Here is a 26799-nt window from a genome sequence, read left to right as displayed (position 1 = left end):
AAATTTGAAAATCCAAAAAGTAAAAAGTCGAGAACTCGAAAAATTCAGAACTCGAAAAATCGAAAAGTCGAAATACTAAAGAAATATCGAAAAATTGAAAAATAGAAGAAACATTGAAGAATCGAAAAACTGAAAAATCACAAAATTGAACGAAATATCCCAAAAACTAGGAAACTGAAAAATTGATAGATTAAAAAATCGAAAATTCAAAAAAGCAAGGTCGAAAAATTGAAAAAACAAAAACCTGAAAAAAGTTCGAAACTTTGGATAGTCGAGAAATCGGAAAATCAAAAAATCGATTAATCCAGAAATCGGAAAACTGAAAATTCAGAAACGGTAAAATTTATAAAACTATTGAAGAACTGACAAATGAAAAATAGAAAAATCTGAAATCAAGACAATGAAAAATTAAAATATTGTAAAATTGAAAATGGAGAAATCCAAATATCAAAAAAATCAAAAAAATAAAAATGCGAAAATCTAAAATTTAAAAATTGAGAAATCAAAACTCGAAAATTTAAAAATCGAACAGTCGAGAAGTTGAAAAATCGAAAAATTGAGAAACCGAAATAGGGCAAAATCGAAAAATCGAATAAGTAGTTAAAAATGGAAAAATTGATAAATCGAGATCTCAAAAAATTTAAAAATCGAAAACTTAAAAATTCGGAAAATGAAAAATTAAAATATAGAATTGGAAACTCGAGAAATCCAAAAATCTTGAATTTTAAAATTTGAAAAATTAAAATATGGAAAAGTTGAAAAATTAAGAAAACGAAACATAAAACAGCGAAAATTGGAAAACCTAAAGTTTAAAAATCGAAAAACTGAAAATCCAAAAAATAAAAAAATCGAAAAATCCAGAAGTTGCAAAATCGAAAAGGGGAAGAATCGAAATGATGAAAAATCCCAAAATTGAAAGAAATATCCAAAAATTGAGAAATTAAGGAATTGGAATATTGAGAAATCGAAAACCAATAACGCGTCGAGTCGAAAAATCGAAGAATGGAAGAACTGAAAAATCGAAACTTTGAGAAGTCGGAAAACTGAAAGTATAGCAACGTCAAAATTTGAAAAATTGAAAAATAGAAATACTGAAAATCTGAAAAGTCAAAAAATCGAGGAATCGACAAATCTAAAATTGAAAACATTCAACATTTAAAATATCGCAAAATTGAAGAATCGAGAAATCCAAACATTAAAAAATCAAAAAATAAAAATTCGAAAATTGAAAATTTGGAAAATCGGATAACTGAAAAATCGTAACATCGCAAACTAGGAAAATCGAAAAACTGAAAAGTCCAAAAGTAAAAAATCGAAAAACCGTGAAATCCAAAAATCGAAACGTCGAAGAATTCAAAAACTGAGACATCAAGGAATCGAAAAATGAGAGGATCGAGAAATCGAGGAGTCGAAAGCCGAGAAGAAAATTTAAATCAAAAAAAAAAATCTAGGAGTCCAAAAATCGAAAAGTCAAAAAATCCAAATATTGAAAAATCTGGTAACTGGAAGAAATATCCAAAAATTGAGAAATTAAGGTATTGGAAAATCGAGAAATCGAAAAACCAATAAAGTAAAGTCGAAAAATCGAAGAATTGAAGAACTGAAAAATCGGGAACGTTGAGAAATTGGAAAACTGAAAATTTAGAATCGTCAAAATTTGAAAAATTGAACCATAGAAATACTGAAGAACTGGAAAATCAAAAAATCGAGGAATTGAAAAATCTAAAATTTAAAACATTGTGCAATTAAAACTTCGCAAAATTGAAGAATCGAGAAATCCAAACATCAAAAAATCAAAAAATAGAAATTCGAAAATCTAAAATTTAAAAGTCGAGAAACTGAAAAATAGACAAATCGAGAAATCGAAACTCCAGACTTTAAAAAAAAAAGAGAAATTGAAACATCGGATAACTGAAAAAAAGTTCAAAAGTAAAAAATCGAAAAACCGAGAAATCCAAAAATCGAAACGTCGAACAATTCAAAAACTGAGACATCAAGAAATCGAAAAATTTGAGGATCGCGAAATCGAGGAGTCGAAAGTGGAGAAGAAAAGTTAAATATTGAAAAATTGAAATATAGAAGAACTGAAAACATGAAAAATCGAAGTATAAAACACTAGAAAAATTGAAAAATCTGAAGATTAACGATAAATTAAAAAAATCTAGGAGTCGAAAAGTCCAAAAATCGAAATATTGAAAAATCCCATAACTGGAAGAAATATCCAAAAAATTGAGAAATTAATAAATTGGAAGATTGAGAAATCGAAAAACTAAAAGTCGAAAAATCGTAAACTTAAAAAATCGAAAAATTGAAGAATTAATGAAATGAAAAATCGAAACTTTAGGAAAATGGGAAAATTAAAAAAAAGGTTACTTCAGAAATTGGAAAACTGAACATTTATTAGAATCGCAAAAAATTGAAAAATTAAAAAATATAAATGTATAAAAACTGTAAAATTGAAGAGGACAAAAATTGAGAAATCGGATCGTTGAAACATCGGAAAATTGCGAAATCGAACAATTCAAAAATCGAAACCTCGAAATATCGAAATTCTTTCTAAAATAAAACACTAGAAGTAACCAAAAAATCTTTAAGCTATTTTTAAAATCATAACACTGGAAATTCCCCGAGATTCATTCAGTTTCTTTTAAAATCAAAACATAATGGAAGTCCAAGATTTCTTTACATTCTTTTTGAAATAAGACGCTAGTAAAACCTAGACTACTAAATATTAGACGAAGCTTCCAAAGTTTTTAAACTAAGCGAAGTTAAGCTTTTGTAAGATATCTTAAAATTAAACAGAGTATTTTTCAGTGCACACGTACGACAAAGTTCCAAATAAATTGTTTTTGCTAACTCAAAACGGTTTTGGTCGAAAATGGTATTTTTATAATTAAAATCGTTGAAACAATTTCCTGAATTTTTATTATTGTTTTCAAATACAACCCCGTGACACGGGTATCCAAGACGCAATTTTCCGCCCTCTAATCTCCCGCCATCACACTCCCATGAAATTTTCAAATTCTCATAAAGCAGATGGCTCTCGCAATTTAAACATTCAATAATTCATACGCCGCGATCAATAGCCATTACAAATTCATATTAAATCTCGATTAACTTTAAGTTCGGCCCGCAAGTTACCGAAACTTTCGGAACGGTTACGTATTGCCGTCCGAGCCGCTCCCACCCCCAAATTTCGCGCATCATGCATGCCCCATTTATGCTGCCCGAATCCGGGTTTTAAAAGTTTCACAACTTTTTATTGCTTTTTATTTAGAGTGGTTATCAATAATGCTTTTATAACGGCGGATTTTCTCCCGGATTAAATCCGTATTGCTTTGTTCTTATCGTTAATGTTTTCCACGTTATATCGGAGGGCGGAAAAGCGCATTTAATAAAAATTTAGGGCGGCGGCTGACCGCGCTCACCCCGCGGCCTCACCGGAATAGCGGCTAACGGCGTGACCTACCCGTAGTGTTTAATAATAATAATAAACTTTATTAGGGGAAACCCCAGTTAATTTAATTAATACAATATCGAGTGAGAAACGAATTCTTTATATATCTTTATTTAAATTAGATTTAGACTACTGCCGGATGGGGTTGAACGAGAGATCGAATCGTTCTCTTTGCGATTAATAAATCCGGGGGTGGAGAAATGGCGGCTGACCTTGATTTAAGGGTTGGGTAATTTTTCATTAAACTTGTCACTGGAGCGAACGTCTTCAATAAGCCGAGTTCGATTCTTGCGAAATTGAGATTTCCCTTTCATTTTCGTCTTAGATTGAAAATTATGAGTGTTTGTTTCGCAGTGATTTGCGGATGAAAGCGTTTCATTAAAAGTTTATTAATTATTAGATCGTGTGTCGAATGTTTTTGTGTGGCGGAATGGAGTTGATGGTTACATGGAAATAAAAGTGGGACCCGAAATGGCACGATTTGTATGTGGTTTAAGTTTAATCAACAAACTACTAAACCGCTAAAACTAACAAAGAGAGTTAATTTCCTGCTATAGAGCAAACACGTGACCTGACTCGGCCAATTTTCTCTGGTTTGTTCGGTTATTAATTTATAAGCTATAAATGGATTTGATTGAAAAGTGGGTATTCTAAGTGACTTTTGCCGCAGGAGGTAACCAATTATCTAGTTGTAGTTGGCAAACAATGGGTGCGTTTGAGGTGTTATTATGGCGTTGGAAATATTACAGAAACAACGTAATTTAAGACTACGTAACTTGAAGAGGGTTTTAAAAGAAATAAAGCTGTATTAAGAACGAGTGTCTCAAATAAAACAATCCGGTTTCTGAGTTACTTTAGTGTTTACTATAAACAATGAAAAAAATTGGTATTCTCCAATAAATTTTGGAAAATATGAATCAATAAAAATAAATTAGTGTTCAGTAATCTCTGGAATTCAGATTTATTTCTTTAGGACCCATACAAAAACCAAATGAAGCGGGAAACTAGTAATCATGAAGATGTAATAGAAATTTAATACTTGGAGATGACGTCATCAGATTTTTCCAAAGGATGAATTTATATTTTCATTCAACTTGGATTGTATGACTTCTTTCTTGTCCGAAAGAAATTTTCTCCGTTATTTTAAGCATTTTGAATTTTCTCAAAAATGGTCGTGATGCCGAAAAAACATCATAATTTTAAAAATTATTATAAACATGATAATTTAGAAACTTCTGCACACAATTTTAAATGTCTTACAACCTCAGCAAAAAAAGAAAAGAGACAGATCTGAGCAAAGATAAACTGATTATTTTTTGACATATTTGAGAAACTTTGATTTTTCATACACATTCTGCGAACTTTACTTATTTTTTGATGATAATTCCTGTAAATTAAAATAGGGATAGGTGTGAATTGTTAAACTATGGGTAAAAATCATATAATTTTGTATGCCGATGATGCATTCAATTTTTAAACAAGGACAACAACAAAAACCTAAGAGAATAATGGGACAAAGCTTTCAAGAAAAAAAAAGTATAAAATACATCTAAAAAAGCTACAAAAAGGCATTAAAAAAGGGCGATTTAAAAAATTACAGAAAAAGGTCGGAACAAGAGGCGACAAAATAAAACTGAAAAAAACGGCGGCAAAAAGAGGCGATAAGAAAACGGGATTAAAAAAGCGGTAAAAAGAGGGAAGAAAAAGGGTACAAACAGGGCAACTAACAATGCTGTACAAAAAGGACAAAAAAAATACAAAGAAGAGGAATAAAAAAAAACGACAAATAAAGACGTGCAAAAAACTACTAATGAGTAGTAAAAAACGCGACAAAACACAGTGGCAAAAAATATACATAAAATGTGACACAAAAAAGGCGAAGAAAACAAAAAAAAGCAGAAAACAATACAAAAAAACCGTTCATATAATCGACAAAAATATACAAAAAAGCGACAAAGAAATTGTGACTAAAAAAACTATCCACAAACAAGGATAAAAGAAAGGTGTGAAAGAAAACTTAATAAAAAAGAAGAAAAAAGTGGCAAAATTAAATTCAAAATTTCGTTATTTCATAGCAGTAGATTTTAGTTCTTTACCACCAAGCCATGAATATTTTGTTTTGAATTAATATTAGGGAACACTCTGTTAGAATATATATTATCTAGTTAATTTAGTTTAATAATTCAAAATGTAAATTGGAGATTCAGTTACAAATAGATAAATAAATTAAATTAAATAAATTAAATAAATTAAATTAAAAAAAAAGACAACGATAGAAAAAACAAGGCACAAAGGAAACTATAAAAAATGCGATAAAAAATGGTAAAAGGTTGACTAAAAACCTACAAAAAAAGGCAAAAGAGGCTACGAAAAAGAGGCGAAAAACTTATAAAGAAAGAAATAAAAAATCGTGAAAAATGCAAAAAACGACAAAAAATAAAACGTGACAAAAAGTGACAAAAGAAGGCTATTAAAAAAACTACAAAAAGAAAAAAAAAGCAAGAAATTCGAAAGAAGAAGAATATGAAAAACGACAAAAAATGTGAGATACAAAAAGGCGATTTAAAGAGGTTACAAAGAGGATATAAATTAAATCTACAAAAAAGTACAAAAGAAAGCCGAAAAAAAAACTTAAAACGACGGCAAAAAAGAGATGAAAAAAATAGTGATTAAGAAAGAGACGCAAAGAAGCGCAAAAACATACGATAGGAAAAAACACAAACGAAGTGTCAAGAAAAGTTCATAAAAAGGTAAAAAAGGCGACAAAAAGAAGCGAAAAATAAACCTATAATTCAAAGAATAAAAAATTTAAGAAAATGACGAAAAAAACTGTAACAACGAACATGCAACAAAAAGACGCCATAAAATGTCACAAAAAGAGCGATTAAAAAAATACAAAAAAAGACAAAAAAGGCGACAAAGTAATACAAAAGGAGGCAAAAAAGAGGCGAAAAAAAAAGAGAAAAGGGGAGAAAACGCGAGAAGAAGCCCATAAAAACGTTAAGAAAATAGCGACAAAAAACTGGTTAAAAAAAGGCAGAAAGAAAGCGCCAAAAAGGACAAAAAGTACAAAAAAAAGTTAAAAAAGGAGGCAAAAAGAGGTGAAAAAAGTGACGACAAAAAATACAAAAAGTGAGATACGATAAAAGGCTCAAAAAATTTGACAATACAAAGCAAAAAAAAAACGAAAATAAATTGTGCCAAAAACATAAAAAAAATAAGAAAGCCAGCAACAAATTTGTAAAAACCTCGAAAAAAAAGGCAAAAAAAAACTAAAAGAACTTATAAAAACACGACAAAATGTGCCAAATATGATAATAAAAAGGGCGATTAAAAGAAGGCAAAAAAATGACAAAAAAAAAAGCAAAAAAAAACAAAAAAAAAGTTAAAAGGCAACAAAAAAGGGAGCCAAAAATTGTACAGGGGTAAAAAACCACACAAAAACCGCAAAAGAATCACGACAAAAAGTTCCGTAGAAGAGGCGACAAAAAATGGTACGTGCAAAAAAAACTCAATAAAAAGCGACAAAAAAGCTATACAAAAAGGACAAAAAAAAAAGAAAAACATCAAAAGCATAAAAACATCACAATAAAACCTGCATAAAAAAGTGCCAAAACTGTAAAAAAACGACAAAAAAATATTGAAGCTCTCCAAAAAAAAAAAAACAAGGACAAAAGAAAGAGGCAAAAAATAAACCTGTAAAGAAAGGAATAAAGAATTTAAGAAAATGATGAAAAAAAGCTGTAAAAACGTAACAAAAAAGACGCCATAAAAATCACACAAAGCGATTAACAAAACAAAGCAACAAAAAAAACAAAAGAGACTTACAAAAGGAGGCAAAAAAAAGAGTCCAAAAAAGGACAAAATATGGGTGGAAAACGCGAGAAGGTCACAAAAAACGCTAAGAGAATAGAGACAAAAAAAATGGTTAAAAACATAGGCAGAAAGAAAGCGTCAAAAAGTCTATAAAAAGGGATAAAAAAGACAAAAAAGAGGCGAAAAAGGTCTATACAGAAAGGGATTAAAAAAAATCAAAGAGTGTGATACGACAAATCACCCAAAAAATTTGACAAAAAAAGCAAAAAAAAAAAACAAAAAAATTGTGCCAAAAAACCCCCAAAAAAGATAAGAAAGCGAGCAAAAAATTTGTAAAACCCTGAAAAAAGTTAAAAAAGCGGAAAAAAGGGGACCAAAATTATAAAAAACGTATACATGTTAAAAAAAAACGTATAAATGTAAGAAAAAAGACCCCATAAAAGGTCACAAAAAATTAAAAAACAGCTACAAAAAAGACAAAAAAAGGCGACAAAGAAAGATTTACAGAAGGAGGCAAAAAAAGCAAAAAAAAAGGAAAAAATGAGTAAGAAACGCGAGAAGAAGACGACAAAAAACGTTAAAAAATGGCGACAAAAAATAATTCAAAAAAAGGCAGAACGAAAGCGCTAAAAAGTTTATGAAAATTATAAAGAAAAGGACAAAAATTCAAAAAAGGTCAAAAAATGATGACAAAAAAAGACAAAAAAATGTGATAAGACAAAAGGGCCCAAAAAATTTGACAAACAAAGCAAAAAAAAACAGCAAAAAAATGGGCCAAAAACTACAAAAATCATAAAAAAAACGAGCAAAGAAGTTGTAAAAACCTAGAAAAAAAAGGTCCGAAAAAAGGAGACCAAAAAGTATAAAAAACGCCGAAATGTGGAAAAAATGATAGAAAAAAGGGCGATTAAACGAAACCACAAAAAAACAAAAAAGTTAAAAGGCAACAAAAAAGGGGGCGAAAAAACGTTGACAGGACAGGGGTAAAAAACCACAAAAAAAAACGGGAAAAGAAAGACGACAAAGAGATCCGAAGAAAAGGCGACAAAAAATGGTACGTGCAAAAAACTCAATAAACAGGATTAAAAAAACTATACAGAAAGGACAAAAAAAAACTATAAAGAAAGAAGAAGGTTTAGAAAAGACGACAAATAAAGACATGAAAAAGTCCATTAAACAGGGTGAAAAACGCAACAAAACACAGTCACAAAAAATATGTCAAAAATGTGACATAAAAAAGGAAAAAAAAACAGACAAACACCAAAGCGTAGAAAACATCACAATAAAACCTGCATAAAAAAGTAGCGAAAAATATATCAAAAAAGAAAACGACAAAAAAATGGTGAAGCTCTACAAAAAAAACAAGGACAAAAGAAAGAGGCAAAAAATAAACCTGTAAAGAAAGGAATAAAGAATTTAAGAAAATGAAAAAAAGCGGTAAAAATGTAACAAAAAAGACGCCATAAGAATCACAAAAAAGGCGATTAACAAAACAAAGCTACAAAAAAAGGAAAAAACAAGGATGGAAAACGCGAGAAGAAGGCCACAAAAACGCTAAGAAAATAGCGACAACAAATGGTTGAAAACAAAAGCAGAAAGAAAGCGCCAAAAAGGGATAAAAAAGACAAAAACTATAAAAAAAAGTTAAAAAAGAGGCGATAAAAGGTCTATACAGAAATGGATAAAAAAAATCGCAGGAAAAAAATGATGATAAAAAAATACAAAAAGTGTGATACGACGAAACGCCCAAAAAAATTTGACAAAAAGGCAAAAAAAAAACGAAAAAAAAAATTGTGCCAAAAAACCTACAAAAAAGATAAGAAAGCGAGCAAAACAGTAGTAAAACCCCGAAAAAAAGCCAAAAAATCGAAAAAAAAGCGACCAAAACTATAAAAACAGTATAAATGTAAGAAAAAGACCCCATAAAAACACACAAAAAAAAATAAAAAACAGCTACAAAAAAGACAAAAAAGGAAAAAACGAGTAAAAAACGCGAGAAGTAGACGACAAAAAACGTTGAAAATAGCGACAAAAAATAATTCAAAAAAAAGCTGAAAGAAAGCACCAATAAGTCTATGAAAAGTTATAAAGAAAAGGATAAAAATTCAAAAAAGGTTAAAAAAGGAGGCACAATCGGGGCGAAAAAGGCACAGATAGGGATAAAAAGATTCCAAAAAAAAAAAAAAAGATGACAAAAAAAATGTGATAAGACAAAAGGGTCCAAAAAGTTTGACAAAAAGAGCAAAAAAAATAGCAAAAAAATGTGCCAAAAACAGCAAAAAAACATAAAAAAAACGAGCAAAAAAGTTGTAAAAACCTCGAAAAGAAAAAGTCCGAAAAAAGAAGACCAAAAAGTATAAAAAAATGACGAAATGTGGCAAAAAAGATAGAAAAAAGGGCGATTAAAAGAAGCCGCAAAAAAGGAGAAAAAAAACTACAAAAAAGGTAAAAAGGGTTTTGAACTGAATTGAAATTTTATTGGTGTATAGTACAAATAGATTAAAATAAACTAATATATAAAGAAAAGGGTAAAAAAACGCGCAAAAAAGCTACAAAAAATGACGACAGAACATGAAAAAAGGCTACAAAAACTTATACAAAAAGTGGTGTAAAAAAGTCCATAAAAAAGCGACAAGCAACAGGAGAAGAAAAGATTATAAAGAAAGGAGGAAAACAACAAAAAATGATTCGATATGAACATATTTAATAACACACTACTTAGAGACCCAGGCGAAGACATTAAATTGCCTATTTAATTGATAAATTTGAGCAACTTTATTTTTACATCTATAAATCTCATTGATTCTCTAAGCCACCACTAAAATGAGCACAGATATTGAAATTAAGTCCTACAAGATCCTGTTTGGAATGATTTTAATAATGTTAGTTTTCTTAACAAATGGCCCCGGGATAAATTACTTTAGGAATATTCATTTAAATAAATCTTAAGCAACTTGTACACAAAGAATTAAATTCAGGAAAGACTAACGTGCTTTTGAAACTTTGTTTGGGTTTTCTTTACTAGTAATGATCCTCCCGTCGTGCCTTCGTTAAAATAATTCTTAAAAACTTACGCCGTACAGTTAGAAAGGTATTGCCTTTAGCGCAGAACTTTGCAGTCTTTTTGTTCACTAATCTTCTTTTACTAAGATATATTACACTTTTCTCTGTTTACATGTTTTTTTTATCCCCACAAATAATGTATTTATCCCCACGAAAGGTAGTCACGCTATTTCAGAAAGTTATTGTAGCAGAATTCCAACAAATCGTTTGAAGTAAAATTAGCGACTAATTGAAAAACCTAAATTTTCAGGGAACGTTTGATGTCACCATCATTCATGTGTAGACACTCTTTAATTTACAACAACCGTGTTGCTCACGCTGTAACTCAAACTACATTTATGAAATTTATATTTGTTGCCTCGCAGCGATCCGTCCTGAATGTTTAACTTCAAAACTGTACCTAACTGTGTTTTGACTGGAATATCCATCTAAATTGCTAGTTTAGTTATTTCGAATTCCTGCTTACAATAATGTAATTGCCGCTAAAGTGCAAAGTTGTGATCCGTTTCGAGCAAACAGTGCATATATTTTTAAACAACACACACAACACATACTGAGCAAGAAAACACCAACCAGCTTCGCAATACCAACACGGAATTTAATTAATGTTTATGTTCGTCAACAGCGACTCCTAGAACGGGAATCAAATTGTACACAGGTGTTCTCTGGAACTTATCCCTGTAATTTTCGTTTTGTAGTTGTCAGCGTTATTATTACTGCAAATATAAAGTTTAGAGTCTTACTGAACAGATTTGTGTCAGTGTAATCGTAACCTGAATAGCCGGAGATATTCAGACCTTTAAGTAGATGAAATTGAGATTTGGAAAACTTAGAGCTTTTATGGAGCGCTTTTAACAGTACTAGGTGATTATTTAAAACGTGCAAAAAGGCGGCTAAAGCAAATTGTGGCGGAAAACACCCCGTTTATGACTGACATAAACTAAATCTCAGGCAAATTAAGTTGTTATAAAAGAGTCATAAAATTTCCGTTGGGTTTCACTGAATTTTTAATTATCTGTATCGCTGGTAGTTTGTATTTCATAAGTAAAAGAAATTTCTTTTACTTGCAACTGCATTGAAAACGTGTTTTTCTTACATCACGCAAGCTTTTCTCCCGGAAGTTGACGTTTCCTTGTGCACGAATAACTATACAAGAAGTATAAAAGATAATTTCAGAAGGCTAGGAACATACCCGTGCAAATTAATCCACTGCAGACTTCGCAGCTCTTTGAGGGCGACGAAAGGAACGCTGTCTAGTTGATTATAGCTTAGATCCAGCGAAGTGAGGCTTTTCCATAACGAGCTGGAACAAACATATTACCACGAGGTTGATAATTTAATAAGCACAGTAGGTACGTGCAAATTAAAAAAGGGACAAAGAAAACGGATTTAATTACCAAACTGGATGCTGTCCTTTTTGTTAATTAAAATTTCAGCAGTCGTCTCGGTGCTTTGGCGTTTTTAACAGAAACAATGTATGTTTAATGGAACATCTGAGAGATTAAATTGCGTAGGTGATACCGAATGTTTTGTAAAAATGGCGGATTCGGCTTTGAAGAGGGATAACGTTTTTCTGGATGTCAGAAATTACGGGTAGTGACAACGTAATGGACCAGTGAGACATATCTTTGTGAGTAAATGGAACGGCAAAAAACGGTAATGAAGCAAATGGACAAGTTAGAAGGATTTTTTTTGGTGGATATTTATAGAATTTTTTGTTTCAGGATCGGGGGTTTTAATCCATTTTCCCTCAGAAATACCTGACTTCACAAAAAAATTATTAAATATATCTCTTCGTAACACAGGTAAGTAGCTTTGTTAAACAAAAAAATGTACTTCGTGATGTCCCTAATATGACATTTCTGCTTTTCAGCGCTACTTAATGGACACATTTTAAAAAAATAAAATATTGAATAAAAAAGTGCTTAAAATTTCAATTGCATAAATATAAATCCAAAAAGTCCCTGATTCACCTTTATAAATTGTCGTTGGGATGATTTTTGAACTGTCATCAAGTTTCACTTCAAGAATTTTTAAAAATTCAGGAGGTTCCGGAAATTCCTCCCTTGAGCTTTCTAGTCGCAGTAGTTAATTTTCACTCCGGACTTTCAATTTATATAAGCTCCAGAGACGGATATATCGAACGGTGTTATTTTCCAGAGGGGCAGGTAACTCAAAAAAAATCAAGAGCGTCGTAAGAATTTTTCTGAACCCGCATTTCCCTTCCCGAGCTTTTTTGTTTGAAAATTCTATAACTGAAAAGTTCCAAACAAATTCCGGAGTATTCAGGAAATCAATTTATTTAGGGTTGAGAGTGAAAAGTTCAAAAAAATACAGAGGGCTCCGGGGACACTTTCTGAGTGCAGATTTTTGTTCCGGAGAAATTTTCGGATTGATCTGAAATTTTGGATTCCTGCTAATTTGGCGTTCAAAATTTCATTTCTATTATTAGTTGTTCGACATTCCTTCAATTTCTCCCCGAAATGCGCGTTTTCCGGACGTGAAAAACTGATTTTTGGGTTTAGGGACTGATAAATTCGAAACAGAAACACATGAACATTTGAGATTTACGTCAGTGGATTTCCTAGAATTTTCGAGTTACTATGATTAATTTTCAGCCAAAATTTTCAATTCGTTTAAGTGTCTGAGATGAAACTGTATCAATTCTCAGAAGGGTAGATTATTGAAAAATTCCAAAAAATTGACGAGTTTAGGGGCTGATAAATTCGAAACTGAAACACGTGTGGATCTGACCTTTGTCAATAAATTGTCTAGAATTTTTGAGTCGTAGTGATTAATTTTCAGCCAAGATTTTGACTTTGTTTAGGTTTCCGAGACGAACATATGAAACAGTTCAGTTTTTAGAAGGGTAGATTATTGAAAATTTCCAAAAAATTCAGGAGACTCCTCAGAGATCTTCTGAGCCTAAATTCTGTTTCAGGAGGTTTGAATGACTACTTTCATAAAGCTGCCTGTCCGTACAAGCGTGACGGTTTGAAATAATCGAAATTTGAAAATTTGACAATATGCAAATAATCTTAAAAAAATGAAAATTTCCAGATTACTGAAAAGTTTGAAAGAATTCAGGAGTGTTCTGAGCCTGAATTTTTGTACAGGAGGTTCAAATTAGTAAACGGAGGAAGTTTCAAGAAGGACGAAAATGACGAAGGACGAAAAGGGCCAAGGACAAAAAGAACGAAGGACGAAAAGGACCAAGGACAAAAAGAACGAAGGACGAAAAGGACGAAGGACGAAAATGACAAAGGACGAAAATGACGAAGGACGAAAATGAAGAAGGACGAAAATGAAGAAGGACGAAAATGACGAAGGACGAAAAGAACGAAACACGAAAAGGACGAAGGACGTAAAGGACGAAGAACGAACAGAACGAAGGACGAAAATGACGAAAGGCGAAAAGAATGAAGAACGAAAAGGACGAAGGACGAAAAGGACGAAGAACGAAAAGGACGAAAAAGGCGAAGGACGAAAAGGACGAAAAAGACGAAGGACGAAAAGGACCAAGGACAAAAAGGACCAAGGACCAAAAGGACGAAGGACGAAAAAAACGAAGGACGAAAAGGACGAAGGACGAAAGTGACGAAGGACGAAAAGGACCAAGGACAAAAAGAACGAAGGACGAAAAGGACGAAGGACGAAAATGACAAAGGACGAAAATGACGAAGGACGAAAATGAAGAAGGACGAAAATGAAGAAGGACGAAAATGACGAAGGACGAAAAGAACGAAACACGAAAAGGACGAAGGACGTAAAGGACGAAGAACGAACAGAACGAAGGACGAAAATGACGAAAGGCGAAAAGAATGAAGAACGAAAAGGACGAAGGACGAAAAGGACGAAAAAGGCGAAGGACGAAAAGGACGAAAAAGACGAAGGACGAAAAGGACCAAGGACAAAAAGGACCAAGGATAAAAAGGACGAAGGACGAAAAAAACGAAGGACGAAAAGGACGAAGGACGAAAGTGACGAAGGACGAAAGTGACGAAGGACGAAAGTGACGAAGGACGAAAATGACGAAGGACGAAAAGAACGAAGTACGAAAAGGACGAAGGACGAAGAGTACGAAGGCGAAAAGGACGAAAATGACGAAGCACGAAAATGACGAAGGACGAAAAAGACGAAAAAGACGAAGGACGAAAAGGACCAAGGACAAAAAGGACCAAGGACAAAAAGGACGAAGGACGAAAAAAACGAAGGACGAAAAGGACGAAGGACGAAAGTGACGAAGGACGAAAGTGACGAAGGACGAAAGTGACGAAGGACGAAAATGACGAAGGACGAAAAGAACGAAGTACGAAAAGGACGAAGGACGAAGAGTACGAAGGCGAAAAGGACGAAAATGACGAAGCACGAAAATGACGAAGGACGAAAAAGACCAAGGACAAAAAGGACGAAGGACCAAAAGGACCAAGGACAAAAAGGACGAAGGACGAAAATGACGAAGCACGAAAATGACGAAGGGCGAAAAGGACTAAGGACAAAAAGGACGAAGGACAAAAAGGACGAAGGACGGAAAGGACGAAGGACGGAAAGGACGAACGACGAAAAAGACGAAGGACGAATGTGTCCAAGGGCAAAAAGGACGAAGGACGAAATGGACGAAGAACAAGATGAGTGAAAAGGGTGAAGGACGAAAGTGACGAAAAGGACGATATTTCATTTCTACAATTAGTTGTTCGATATTCCTTCAATTTCACCAGGGAATGCTTATTTTCTGTATCCGAGAAACAGTTAGTTGTGGAGATTCGAACTTTACGTTAGTCGATTACAAGGAATTCTTCAGCCAGACTGGTTAATTTTCAGCCAGGATTTTCAATTCGTTTAGGTTCACGAAAATGTTACATGTAACAGTGTTAAATTTCAGAAATCTAGCCAACTGAAAAATTTGAAAAACCCCAGAGGGCTTCTAAAATATTTTATAAGTCTAAATTCTTATTCAGAAGATTTAAATTAGTTTGAGTTTTTGGATAGGGGATAAGCGACATCGGAAAATTTGACGATATGCAAATAAAAAATTTTCAAATGGACCTGAAATTTTTGGATTGTAATTAAATTGGCAATGTAGAATTCTTTTCTGCTATTAGTTGTTCGATATTCTCTCAATTTCATTGGGAAATGCGCATTTTGTGTATCCGAAAAATTGTTTTTACTTCCATACTTAGTAATTGAGTCGATCGGACGAATTGCCACTTTTATGTTTTCTCGACGTTTCGTGACCCCTACACTACAAAAAAGTAGTCTCCCGTTTCCGTCTGTCTGTCTGTCACGTAATCTCCGAAACTGCTGGACCAATTGTTGTCAAATTTTGTACGTATGTTAGAAATGGTTAATGTTAGATGGTTAAATGCTAGCCAAAATTTGGCTAATCATCCCCACCAACAATTTGATGACGTCACATCAATGAACCGTATTTTAAAATGAGTTGAATGTTATACTTGTAGTATATGAATCCGCTTTCAGTTTTTTCGCTTAACGTTCAAATTTTCGCAAAAACAGTTGCACGGTATAATAACGTTATCTTTGTTTTTTTTTTGTAATATATAGAGTTTTCTTTCAACAACAGGAAAGCTAAACACGTTTTCAGTTTCTTCGTGAGAAAAGAAGATTTGGTATATTAAGAAAAAACGAAAAAAGGATAAGCCCCGCCCACCCGCCCCTTCTCAATTCTGATAAATGTTTTATTCATCATGAGTCGAAGGGCGGAATTTAGTTTGCAAAATCTTCATTTCTCTACAAGAAATTACCATACGAAATATGTTTTTAAAATGGTAGAATTTTTTGGAGAAATATTGATATTACAATTAAACTTCGGTCTGATTAAGAATGAAAAACACATCACAATTGAGATCGGGGTGGGTGGGTGTTGTTTAATTTTTGTTTTTTTTTCTTTATATACGTAGTATTCTTTCAACAATTTTGTGGCGCAAAAAACAAGAGATATTATAATAAAAAACATAAAGACAATCTATTATCCAGTGACTTTGGACTGTACTCCCAATGTAAGTCACGAAGAATAACTTTCTCGTTTTTTTCGAAATGAAAAACTGAAAAATCTAAAAATTGAAAACTTGAGAAACTCAAATTGAAAAATTGCAAAATCTAAAAATTGAACAAACTTGAAAATCTTCGCAAAACAATTGCACAGTGGAATAACGTTTTCTTTGTTTTTTTTTTAATACATAAAGTTTTCTTTCAACAACAGGAAAGTTAAACATGTTTTAAGTTTTTTGTTGGGAAAAGAAGATTTGGTATATTAAGAAAAAATAGACAAAATATAAGCCCCGCCCACCCACCCTTTCTCAATTGTGGCGAATACTTTATTCATCGTGAGCTGAAGGGCGGAGTTTATTTGCAAAATCCTCATTTTTCTACAAGAAATTATCATATTTTTTAGAGAAATATTGATGTTTTATTAAACTCCGCCCTTCGGTCTGATTAGGAATGAAAAACTCATCACAATTTGAGATCGCGGGGTGGGGTTTAATCTTTTTTCTCCTCTTTATATACGTAGTTTTCTTTCAACAATTTTTTGGCGCAAAGAACAAGAGATATTATAATAGAAAACATCATGTCAATCTATTATCCAGTTTTTTCGAAAAACTGAAGAAACGAAAAACTGAAAAAGCTAAAAATTGAAAATTAAAAATTGAAGACTCGTGAAACTTCAAATCGGAAAACTGCAAAATCTAAAAATTTAATGAGTTACATATACGAAAATTGAAAGAAAAAAAGAAATTTACATAATTGTAATTGAAAAGAAAGAAAAATTATAAAATCGGAACATTGTAAAAATAAAGAAAATATAAAACTTAAACGAAAAATCGCACATGGAAAAATAAAAAATTGAAAAGTTTAGAAATTAAAATGCAAAAATTGGAAAATCTAGAAATTAAATTGAAAAGTTGAAAAATTGAACAATTTAAACTTGAAAACTAGAAAAAATACAAATCGAAAAAATGACGAAAAAAAAATAAAAAAAAAATTGAAGAAAAAATTCAAGGCACTGGTTTTTACTTTATAGAGATTATCAGAAAACGAAAATCACAAAAAAATGAAAATTTTTCAGAAGAGAATTGGGATATATTTGGTTGCACTTCAGGAGGGAGCGAAGTTCTGTTGAAATAACATTCGACCAATTTTTTGAGATTAGGGGTTGATAACTCCGAAACAGAAACACGTGGAGATTCGAGCTTTAGTTCAGTGGATTTTCTGGAATTTTTAAGAAATTTTGATTAATCTTCAGCCAGAACTTTCAAATTGTTTAGATTCCCGAGACAAATATATGGAACTGCGTCAATTTTCAGAAGGATAGGTTACTGAAAAATTCCAAAAGAGAATTTCTTGGTTTGAATTCCGACTAGAAAGTTCGAATTACTCAAGATATAAGTTTCAAATGATCGAAATTCGAAAATTTGACGACAGGTATGCAAATAATCTGAAAAAATGAAAATATTCAGATCGACCGGAAATTTTGGATTTTAGCTAAGTTGGTATTGTAGACTTCATTTTTACAACTAGTTGTGTGGTACTCCTACAATATTACCCGAAAAAGCGCATTCTCCTTATCCGAAATACTGTTTTTTGAGTTTAGGGGCTGATAAATTCGAAACTGAAACACGTGCAGATTTCAGCATTATGTCGGTGGATTGCTTAGAATTTTTGAGTTGCAGCGATTAGTTTTCAGCCAGAATTTTCGATTGGCTTGGGTTTCCGAGACGAATATTTGAAACAGTTCAATTTTCAAGAAGGGTAGATTACTGAAAAATTCCAAAAAATGTAAAGAGGTTCGAATTACTAAAGGCAGCAACTTTCAGAAAGCTGATAGCCTGAAATGATGGAAATTCGATATGCAAATAATCCGAAAAAAATTTAAATTTCCATATTACTTAAAAATTCGAAGAAATTCAGGAGGTTTCTAAAACATGTTTTGAGCCTGAATTTTTGTGCAGAAGCTTCGAATTAATAAACAGAAAAGTTTCAAGAAGCTAAGTTTAAAATAATCGAAATTCGTGAATTTAACGATATGAAAATAACATAAAATAATGAATATTTCAGATTGAAAAATTCATAAAAATCCAGGGGGCCTCTTAAAGATTTTCTGAGTATAAATTATTACTCAGAAGGTTTGAATTAGTAAAGATAGAAACTGTTTTTGGAATTTAGGGTCTCATACCACCGAAATGGAAAGGTGTAGTGGAGCTTTTTCACCTACTTAATTTATTTAGAGTTGTACTGTTTAATATGTATGAGTCTACAAAGGCCTAGATGCTTTGGGAAACATAAATCTTTCTGTTACTTGAACAAAAAAACTAAAAAAAATTTCACCATCTACTAAAGAAGAATTCAAATGAATAAAAGCGTAAGCAAAAACTTGCTACATTTTTAATTCGCTGAGCTTTATGTCGAGAACTTTGACTGCTTTAAAATTACCGGAACCCCTTCCATTCCAACGAACCTAGTGATTGTTTTTTCATTTTTATTAGCGGAATTTTTCCAAGAATCCTGAGTTCGCTCTCGCCGCTCCGTTTTTTTGTTAGTTCTCGCTAACCCACCAGGGAATCGGCGACCGCAGTAAACTCGCCCATACTTAGATAATATAAATGAAGCAATATATAACGTTAAATAAACGCGCGACATAAATACACATATAAATCCCCCGTTCATTCAAAACTGTAATTTTATTATAACATTTTATTGCCTCGAATGGACGCTTGTCGCTTTAGTATTGTTTTATACGACAGTTGAAATAACTTTCCGAGACATATTTTTTCGCCATACCTCAGGCATTGTTCAATATAGCTCCACTCTCGCACTAAACATGATTTATTCGAGCCCTTTTTATATCCTAAACTCCCGTTTTTACATTTCCGCGTAATGGCAACGACTCTCTAAATATCGAAATTCGCCAGAATTTACGGAGTCATATATCTGAATCTGAATGACACAGAGACGCTCCGATTCCCCCATACGTCGGCGAACCGCGGCATTTACACGTTATTACCAAGTTTATGTAAACTAGTTTAATTTAGTGCATGTCGCAATCTCGGCCCTATTGATGGGCGGCGGCATCCGGCTCGGAAGGACCGATAACTCGAAGCGCACTCAGGCGGATTGCTGAGGCAGCTACAACATGTCGCAGATACGATATGAGTTCGCAGAAACACCACGTCGAATATCGTCAGCGACAATAAAGAGAATAAGACAAGTTTTTATGTTATCGTCCCCAATTAATTTCAGGAGGAAAGTTAAAAGTCCGGTTGATTCCGGAAGAGGAAAGTTTCGAGAGGATTAGGTCGTGGCGTATGAAATTCTCCGGTTATTTTATTTATTGGGTCGGTTCGCCCTTGTTGTTAGCCAAATTGAGAGTTTTCTGATAGCGACTTTTATTAGATGTTATTTGTGTACTGTGTATTTCGGTTTTTTATTGCTTCGAGCTGTGCGCTGCACATTTCAATGATTCTCACATTTGGGATTTCTGAAGCTCTAACAAGCTTCGTTATCTTGCTTCGTAAACAGATCCAATAAACAATAAATGTTTGTGTCTTTTTTTTCGACGGGAGCAAAAAAGGAGTGCTCTCGACAAACAATTTTTTCAGTGTCGTAAAAATATAACTGGGTTTGGAATTAAAGCTTTATCATAACGCGGAGATGAAAAAGTTGTTTGTCGTGTTGAGGAATATTTATAGATTTTTTAATTCGAGCTTCAGGTTTGTTGCTTTCGTTAGAAATAATTATACGGTTTCAGCAGTTTTCGTACAAATATTGTGATAATAAAACTGAAAAATGTAATACATTTTAATACTATCCCTACCAACAATTTGATGTACCTGTGGTTTATGAATCCGTCTTGACTGGGATTTTATACGCAAAAACAAATATTTGAAAATCTTGAATCCCCTAATTATTTCAGAGCAGAACACTGAATGCAAAAATTTAATTTAATTTATTTTTTAAAACTTTATGATGTTGAAATAAAAACTAAAAAGGGGTCTAAAGAATGTATATAGTATTTCCCTCACACTCAGAGTGGTGAGCTGATGCTTGTCAGGTCATGGCGGGTCAGGTCAAGTCCGCTCAGGTCAAATTTGTTGGTGATAATTTTAGTTAATTGTTTCATTATTTTTTTCAAGTAACCCACGTAAATTAATTCTGCGTAAAATAATTAAAGTCAGTCCTCTCTGTTTTAAGGACACAAAATCAATCGAATTATTTCGAAGTATGAACATAAACGCTCGAAATTAAGCATGTAATTACTAAGAGTACACTTTTCCTTTTGGTTATCTGGTTTAAATATACATACATATTTAATTTCGTCACCGGCTCCAGGGAGTCCTAATAACACTATTTTTATTTACTTTATAGAGGTTAACACACAACAAAAATCGCAAAACCAAATTTCATATTTCATTAAAAAAATAATTTCAAACCTCATTTTCGAAAATCTTGGTCTGGAACCATTAACACGTTATGTTTTTTGAATCAAGTCATTGAAACGTAATTCCTAGAATTTTTTGAACATTTTTAGGCAACTTTTCAAAAATCTTAATTTTTCAATATGAATTTTTTGGCCGTTTTTCGGGAACCCTTCGAAAATCAACACAAGACATTTTTGAAGATTTCGACTGGTAGAAGCAATTTTCGGCTTCGTTTTTTCAAAATTTTTCCAGTATCGATAAAATGAAAAATGACAGTTTTCGAGGTATTAAAAAAAAAATTGAAACCGCATTTTCTAAAATCTTAGTATGGAGCCATCAGCAAGTTGTGTTTTTCAAATCAACTCATTCAAATGTAATTCCCATCTCAGAATTTTCAAGGATTTTTATTTTCAAAAACTCAATTTTTGATACCTCCAGCTTGAATTTTTTTAACGTTTTCGAAAATTCCCTAAGACTATTTTCTTGCAGATTTCGACGTGTAGAAGTTAATTTCTGCTTCATTTCTTGGAAGAATCCAACATTTTTTTTAGAATCGGTAGAATGATAAATAAGTACAATTTTCAAGTCGAATTTTTCGAAAATCTTGATCTGGAACTTTCAAGAAATTATATTTTTTGAATCAGTTCATCGAAATATATTTAGTTCGCAAGATTTTTTTAATATTTCTAGACAACTTCTCAAAAATCTTAATATTTTTTAATATGAAATTTTCGGCCGATTTTCGACCGGCCTGGAGAATTCCCTAAAGACATTTTCTTTTAGATCCAGACTTGCAGAAGTTATTTTCGGTTTTTTTCTTAGAAAATTCCAATTTTTTTGAGAATTTATAAAATCATATTTTTTTACAAATTTAGAGATGTTAAAAAAAATCATTTTCAAATTGAATTTTTCGAAAACCTTAGTCTGGGATGTTGTTCCCAAACTTTTCTTAGGATATTTAAGCAACTTTTCAAAAATCATTTTTATGATACATTGATTTTTTGTCCGTTTCTGTAAGTCTTCGAAAATTACCCTAAGATATTTTCTTGTACAGCTAAACTTGTAGAAGTTATTTTCGACTTAATTTTTTGGAAAATTGTTACAATTTTCCCACGATCCATAAAATGATGACAAATTTCTATGTTTAAAAAATTTCATTTTTAAATCGAATTTCCGAAAACAATCAAAAAGTTATATTTTTCACGAAAACATCGTTTAGAAAATTTTAAGGATTTTTAGACAAATTTTCAAAAATCCCGATTTTCCAATATGAATTTATTGACCACTTTGTAGAAGTTATTTTCGGATTCGTTTCTTTGAAATTTCAACAATTTTTACAAGATCGATAAAATGAAAAAAGACAGTTTTCCAAATATTTTAAAAAATATATTTTCATACCGCATTTTCGAAAATCTTAGTCTGGAACCACGAAATGTAATTTCCATCCTAGAATTTTTAGGGATTTTTACGTTCAGAAACTCAATTTTTCAATATATCCAGTTTGAGTTTTATGACCATTTTTGGAACACATTTCGAAAATTGCCCAAGGCTAGTCCAAAAACCGAATTTTTCGAAAATCTTAGTCTGGGATGTTGTTCCCAGAATTTTCTTAGGATATTTAAGCAACTTTTCTTAGGATATTTAAGCAACTTTTCAAAAATCATTTTTTTGGTACATTGATTTTTTGTCCGTTTTTGTAAAAGTTTTCGAAAATTACCCAAAGATATTTTCTTGTACAGCTAAACTTGTAGAAGTTATTTTCGACTTCATTTTTTGGAAAATTCCTATAATATTCCCACGATCCATAAAATGATGACAAATTTTTATGTTTAAAAAATTTCATTTTTAAACCGAATTTCCGAAAACCATCAAAAAGTTATATTCTTCGAATGGACTCACGAAAACATCGTTTAGAAAATTTTAAGGGTATTTAGACAAGTTTTCAAAAATCCCGATTTTTCAATATGAATTTTTTGACCACTCTGTAGAAGTTATTTTCCTCTTCGTTTCTTTGAAATTTCAACAATTTTTCCAAGATCGATAAAATGAAAAAAGACAGTTTTCCAGATATTTTAAAAAATATATTTTCATACCGCATTTTCGAAAATCTTAGTCTGGAACCATCAACAAGTTGTTTTTCATCGAAATACATTTCGATGAAAAACATTACAATTTCCATCCTAGAATTTTTAGGGATTTTTAGGTTCAGAAACTCAATTTTTCAATATCTCCAGTTTGAGTTTTTTGACCGTTTTTGGAACACATTTCGAAAATTGCCCAAGGCTAGTCCAAAAACCGAATTTTTCGAAAATCTTAGTGTGAGATGTTGTTCCCAGAATTTTCTTAGGATATTTAAGCAACTTCTCAAAAATAATTTTTTTGATACATTGATTTTTTGTCCGTTTTTGTAAGTCTTCGAAGATTACCCAAAGATATTTTCTTGTACAGCTAAACTTGTAGAAGTTATTTTCGACTTCATTTCTTGGAAAATTTCTACAATTTTCCCATGATCCATAAAATGATGACAAATTTCTAGGTTTAAAAAATTTCATTTTTAAACCGAATTTCCGAAAACCATCAAAAAGTTATATTCTTCGAATGAACTCACGAAAACATCGTTTAGAAAATTGTAAGGAATTTTAGACAAGTTTTCAAAAATCCCGATTTTTCAATATGAATTTTTTGACCACTTTGTAGAAGTTATTTTCCGCTTCGTTTCTTTGAAATTTCAACAATTTTTCCAAGATCGATAAAATGAAAAAATACAGTTTTCTAAATATTTAAAAAAATATATTTTCAAACCGCATTCTCGAAAATCTTAGTCTGGAACCATCAACAAGTTGTTTTTCATCGAAATGTAATTTCCATCCTAGAATTTTTAGGGATTTTTACGTTCAGAAACTCAATTTTTCAATATCTCCAGTTTGAATTTTTCGAGCGTTTTTGGAGCACGAAAATTGCCCAAGGCTATCCCAAAAACCGAATTTTTCGGAAATCTTAATCTGAAACCATCAACAAGTTATATTTTTTGAATCAGGATCAATTTTGTTGTTCTTTCTTTTACTCGCTTGTTCTAGCGTATTTTTGTTCCTTTTTTGTGAACTTTTTGTCTTTTTTTCTGTAGATCTTTATTTGTCCGATTTTTAATTCTCTGTTTACGGATTTTTGGTCGCCTTTTTTGTGGATTTCTTTCTTTTTAGTGATTTTTGTAGTCTTTTCTGATGATTTTTGTCTTCTGTTTTTGTGGACTTTTTCTCTTATCTGTGATTTTTTTGGCGCTTTTTTTTGACTCCCTGTGTCCGGATTTTTTTGTTGCCTTTTTAAATTATATTTTGTCGTAACTTTTTTTTCCCATCCATTGTAGCCTTTTTTGTGGACTACTTGTCACTCTTTTTTAAAGTCCTTTATTTAGTGGCTCCTCCCTTTAGCTCCCTTTATTGTGGCGTTTTTTGTCCCCTTTTTTTTAGTAATTTTTTGTTGTTGTCTGTTTACGAACATTTGGTTCCCTTTTTTGTGGACTTCTTTCTTGCAATTTTTATTTTTTTTGAGTTTTTTTTTGTTATTTTCTGTTGCCGCTTTTTTGTCGTTTTCACGGTTTTTTTGGCATTCTTGGTAGTATTTTCTATTGATTTTGTATCCTCTGTTTTTGTGGACTTTGCACTTTTTTTGTGATTTTTGTCGTCTTTTTTGTAGACTACTTGTACTAGTAGCCTTGTTGTGTTAAACGTTTTTTATGCTCCGTTTTTGTAAATTTCTTTTCATTCACTCTTTTTGGTGACTTTCTTGTCGCCTCTTTTTGATTCTCTTCTTTTAGTAACATTTTTTTCTCGTGTATTTGGCCTTTTTCTCTGTTACTCTCGGTAGTGGCCTTTTCCTCATTTTTCATGTACTCGTATTTTGTCCTCTGTTTTTGTCTTTTTTGTGACTTTTTGTTACTCTCTGGTTCTTCGTCACTTCTTGTGTGGCATTTCCTTTTTCTTAATGGATTTTTCTCCTCGATTTTCACATTTTTGAGACTTTTTTGTTGCCCTTTTGTTGTCCTCTTTGTGTGGCGTTTTTGATCCTTTTTTCGCATTTTTGGTGGAATAGTTTTATCGCGTTTCTTGTCCATTTTTCCACCCGTATTTGTTTTTTGTCGCCTTTTTCGTTTTTCTTCTCCTTCCTAAGAAGTTGCTGATCAAAAAATTTACTGGATTGGTTTGATCGTACTTCAGAAGCTAGGGAAGTTCATTCGAAATAACTTTAGACGTCTATAGGATTATTATAATAAAACAAACCTAAGTAGCCTCAGTGACGATTCATTCGTAGACGTTCTTATGAGACCACAATACATCAAAAAAGAATATTAAGAATGCGAGCGCAGCGAGCCCGTTTAGGTGCTATAAAAGTCACTCATGAGGGTCCCTAAGAAGCTAAATTATTAATAATAGAATTTTTTATTGCTCGCTGCGCTCGTACTCTGGGTGTGTTTTTTAAAGTACAGAGCTTTATTCTTACAATGGAACCCAAACAACTCTGGTCAGATTTTTCCTGCACACTTCTATAACAATAAAGCTGAGAAAAAGAAGAGTAAAATGCGAGCGCAGCGAGCACGTTCAGGTGTAATAATAAAAAAATATTTATTAGTGTCCTTGAGAAGCTAAATTAAGAACAATTTTGTTGCTATTTAAAAATGTGAGTTTAAATTATTACAAAAAATGTATTAATCGTCTACAAAAAAAGTGAATCTCTAAAGCAATTGTGCTTACTAAAGATGGAGAGCGCTGGACGTGCTCGCTGCGCTCGTATTCTAAGGGTGTGTGTTTTTTTTTTAATCTAAACATTAGTTATTAAAACCTTGCGAAGACTCTTTTTTGAATACTTCAGAGACTAAATTAAAAAAAAAAATTGTCAAACAATGAAGATGCCTCGGGTAAAAACTCAACACGGATTCATAAACTACACATGTAGGAGTATAAACACGCATAAAATTTGGCAATAATCGAGGCGGTAGTTTCGACAGACAGTTTCTCTAAATAAATTCACAAAACTATGGATGTTGGAATACAGAAAATCAACTTTTATTCTTGGCATGCTGGCATAAAGCACCAGTGGTGATGAATGGCCGCATTTCATGCTTACGTCGTTTTAGCAACGTCGCTGTATTTGTACAGTTATTAAACTTTAATAACCTCATTGCATTGTTCGTAAAAAGTGCATTCTTAGAAAATGTGTTGTTCATGTAGAAAGTCATGTAACAAAAATAAAATGCGGAAAGACCTTAACTGAACCTTACGCAGAGATCTTGGAAATAACCCTAGATTGTATCACGAATCTGTTATACATCTGTACTCTAAATATAACATCTACCGAAAATGGCGTAAAATGGTCTAACTGCACGAAATCTTTTCATACAACGTGTATTAGTGTATTAGAAAACACGCAACATGTCACGAATAGTTAAAACACTTGTGTTGCAATCAGCCTGCAACAAAGTAGCTTTATATACGATTTTTCTAAACGATAATGTTAAAACAATAAGTAAGTCAGATTTTGATCAAATAAACTTTTCTTTCTTTTTAATACGTGAAACTATTCTAGAACTAACTCGACGCCAAAACTGCATGTGTGTGTGGTTTTACACTGTGCCAACTACTGCTATACTTACAGTAAATTAACTTCAATACAAACTCCACTACAAACTACTCAATTAACTACAATGAACACCAACAAACAGTTATTTCATGTTAGTTCGATTTTCCTGAAAGCTGCATCGTAACATGTTTGACCTGGCTATTTATTCTCCTTTATGCTGTGGCCATTTGAAGTTAATCTGAAAACTTTCAAGCGATTTGTACTTGTGTTCCCATTATGTATTTTAACTAGTTTGGACTGTGTTGTGGACAAGTTTGTTTCAACAGTTCCGGAACTTTTTCGAAACGAACAGGAATTTCGTAATTTCACATTGTAACATGTAGTATATAAGCAGGCGTGATTTTTTTTATTATTATTAAATCCACAGACCATTTTTCACAAATTTCAACCCCTTTC

The 26799-nt window shown here is 32.1% G+C and overlaps 1 protein-coding gene across 4 annotated transcripts in view; it reads right to left on the bottom strand.

Moving 5' to 3' along the window:
* Nucleotides 1–26799, bottom strand: part of LOC135127731 (chaoptin) — a 477252-nt gene that overhangs the window by 49391 nt on the left and 401062 nt on the right. For all 4 annotated transcript variants that reach the window (XM_064054314.1, XM_064054313.1, XM_064054312.1 and 1 more), the window contains one exon: nucleotides 11529–11639. In XM_064054314.1, coding sequence (XP_063910384.1) covers nucleotides 11529–11639 — 111 coding nt within the window. The remainder of the gene's footprint in view (nucleotides 1–11528; nucleotides 11640–26799) is intronic.

Source organism: Zophobas morio, unplaced genomic scaffold, assembly GCF_036711695.1.
Source record: "Zophobas morio isolate AGI-343-1 ecotype UQ-CSIRO unplaced genomic scaffold, CSIRO_AGI_Zmor_V1 ptg000012l, whole genome shotgun sequence".
Taxonomy (NCBI): domain Eukaryota; kingdom Metazoa; phylum Arthropoda; class Insecta; order Coleoptera; family Tenebrionidae; genus Zophobas; species Zophobas morio.
The sequence above is the reverse complement of the archived record's forward strand: the minus strand, read 5'-3'. Positions and strand labels throughout refer to the sequence as shown.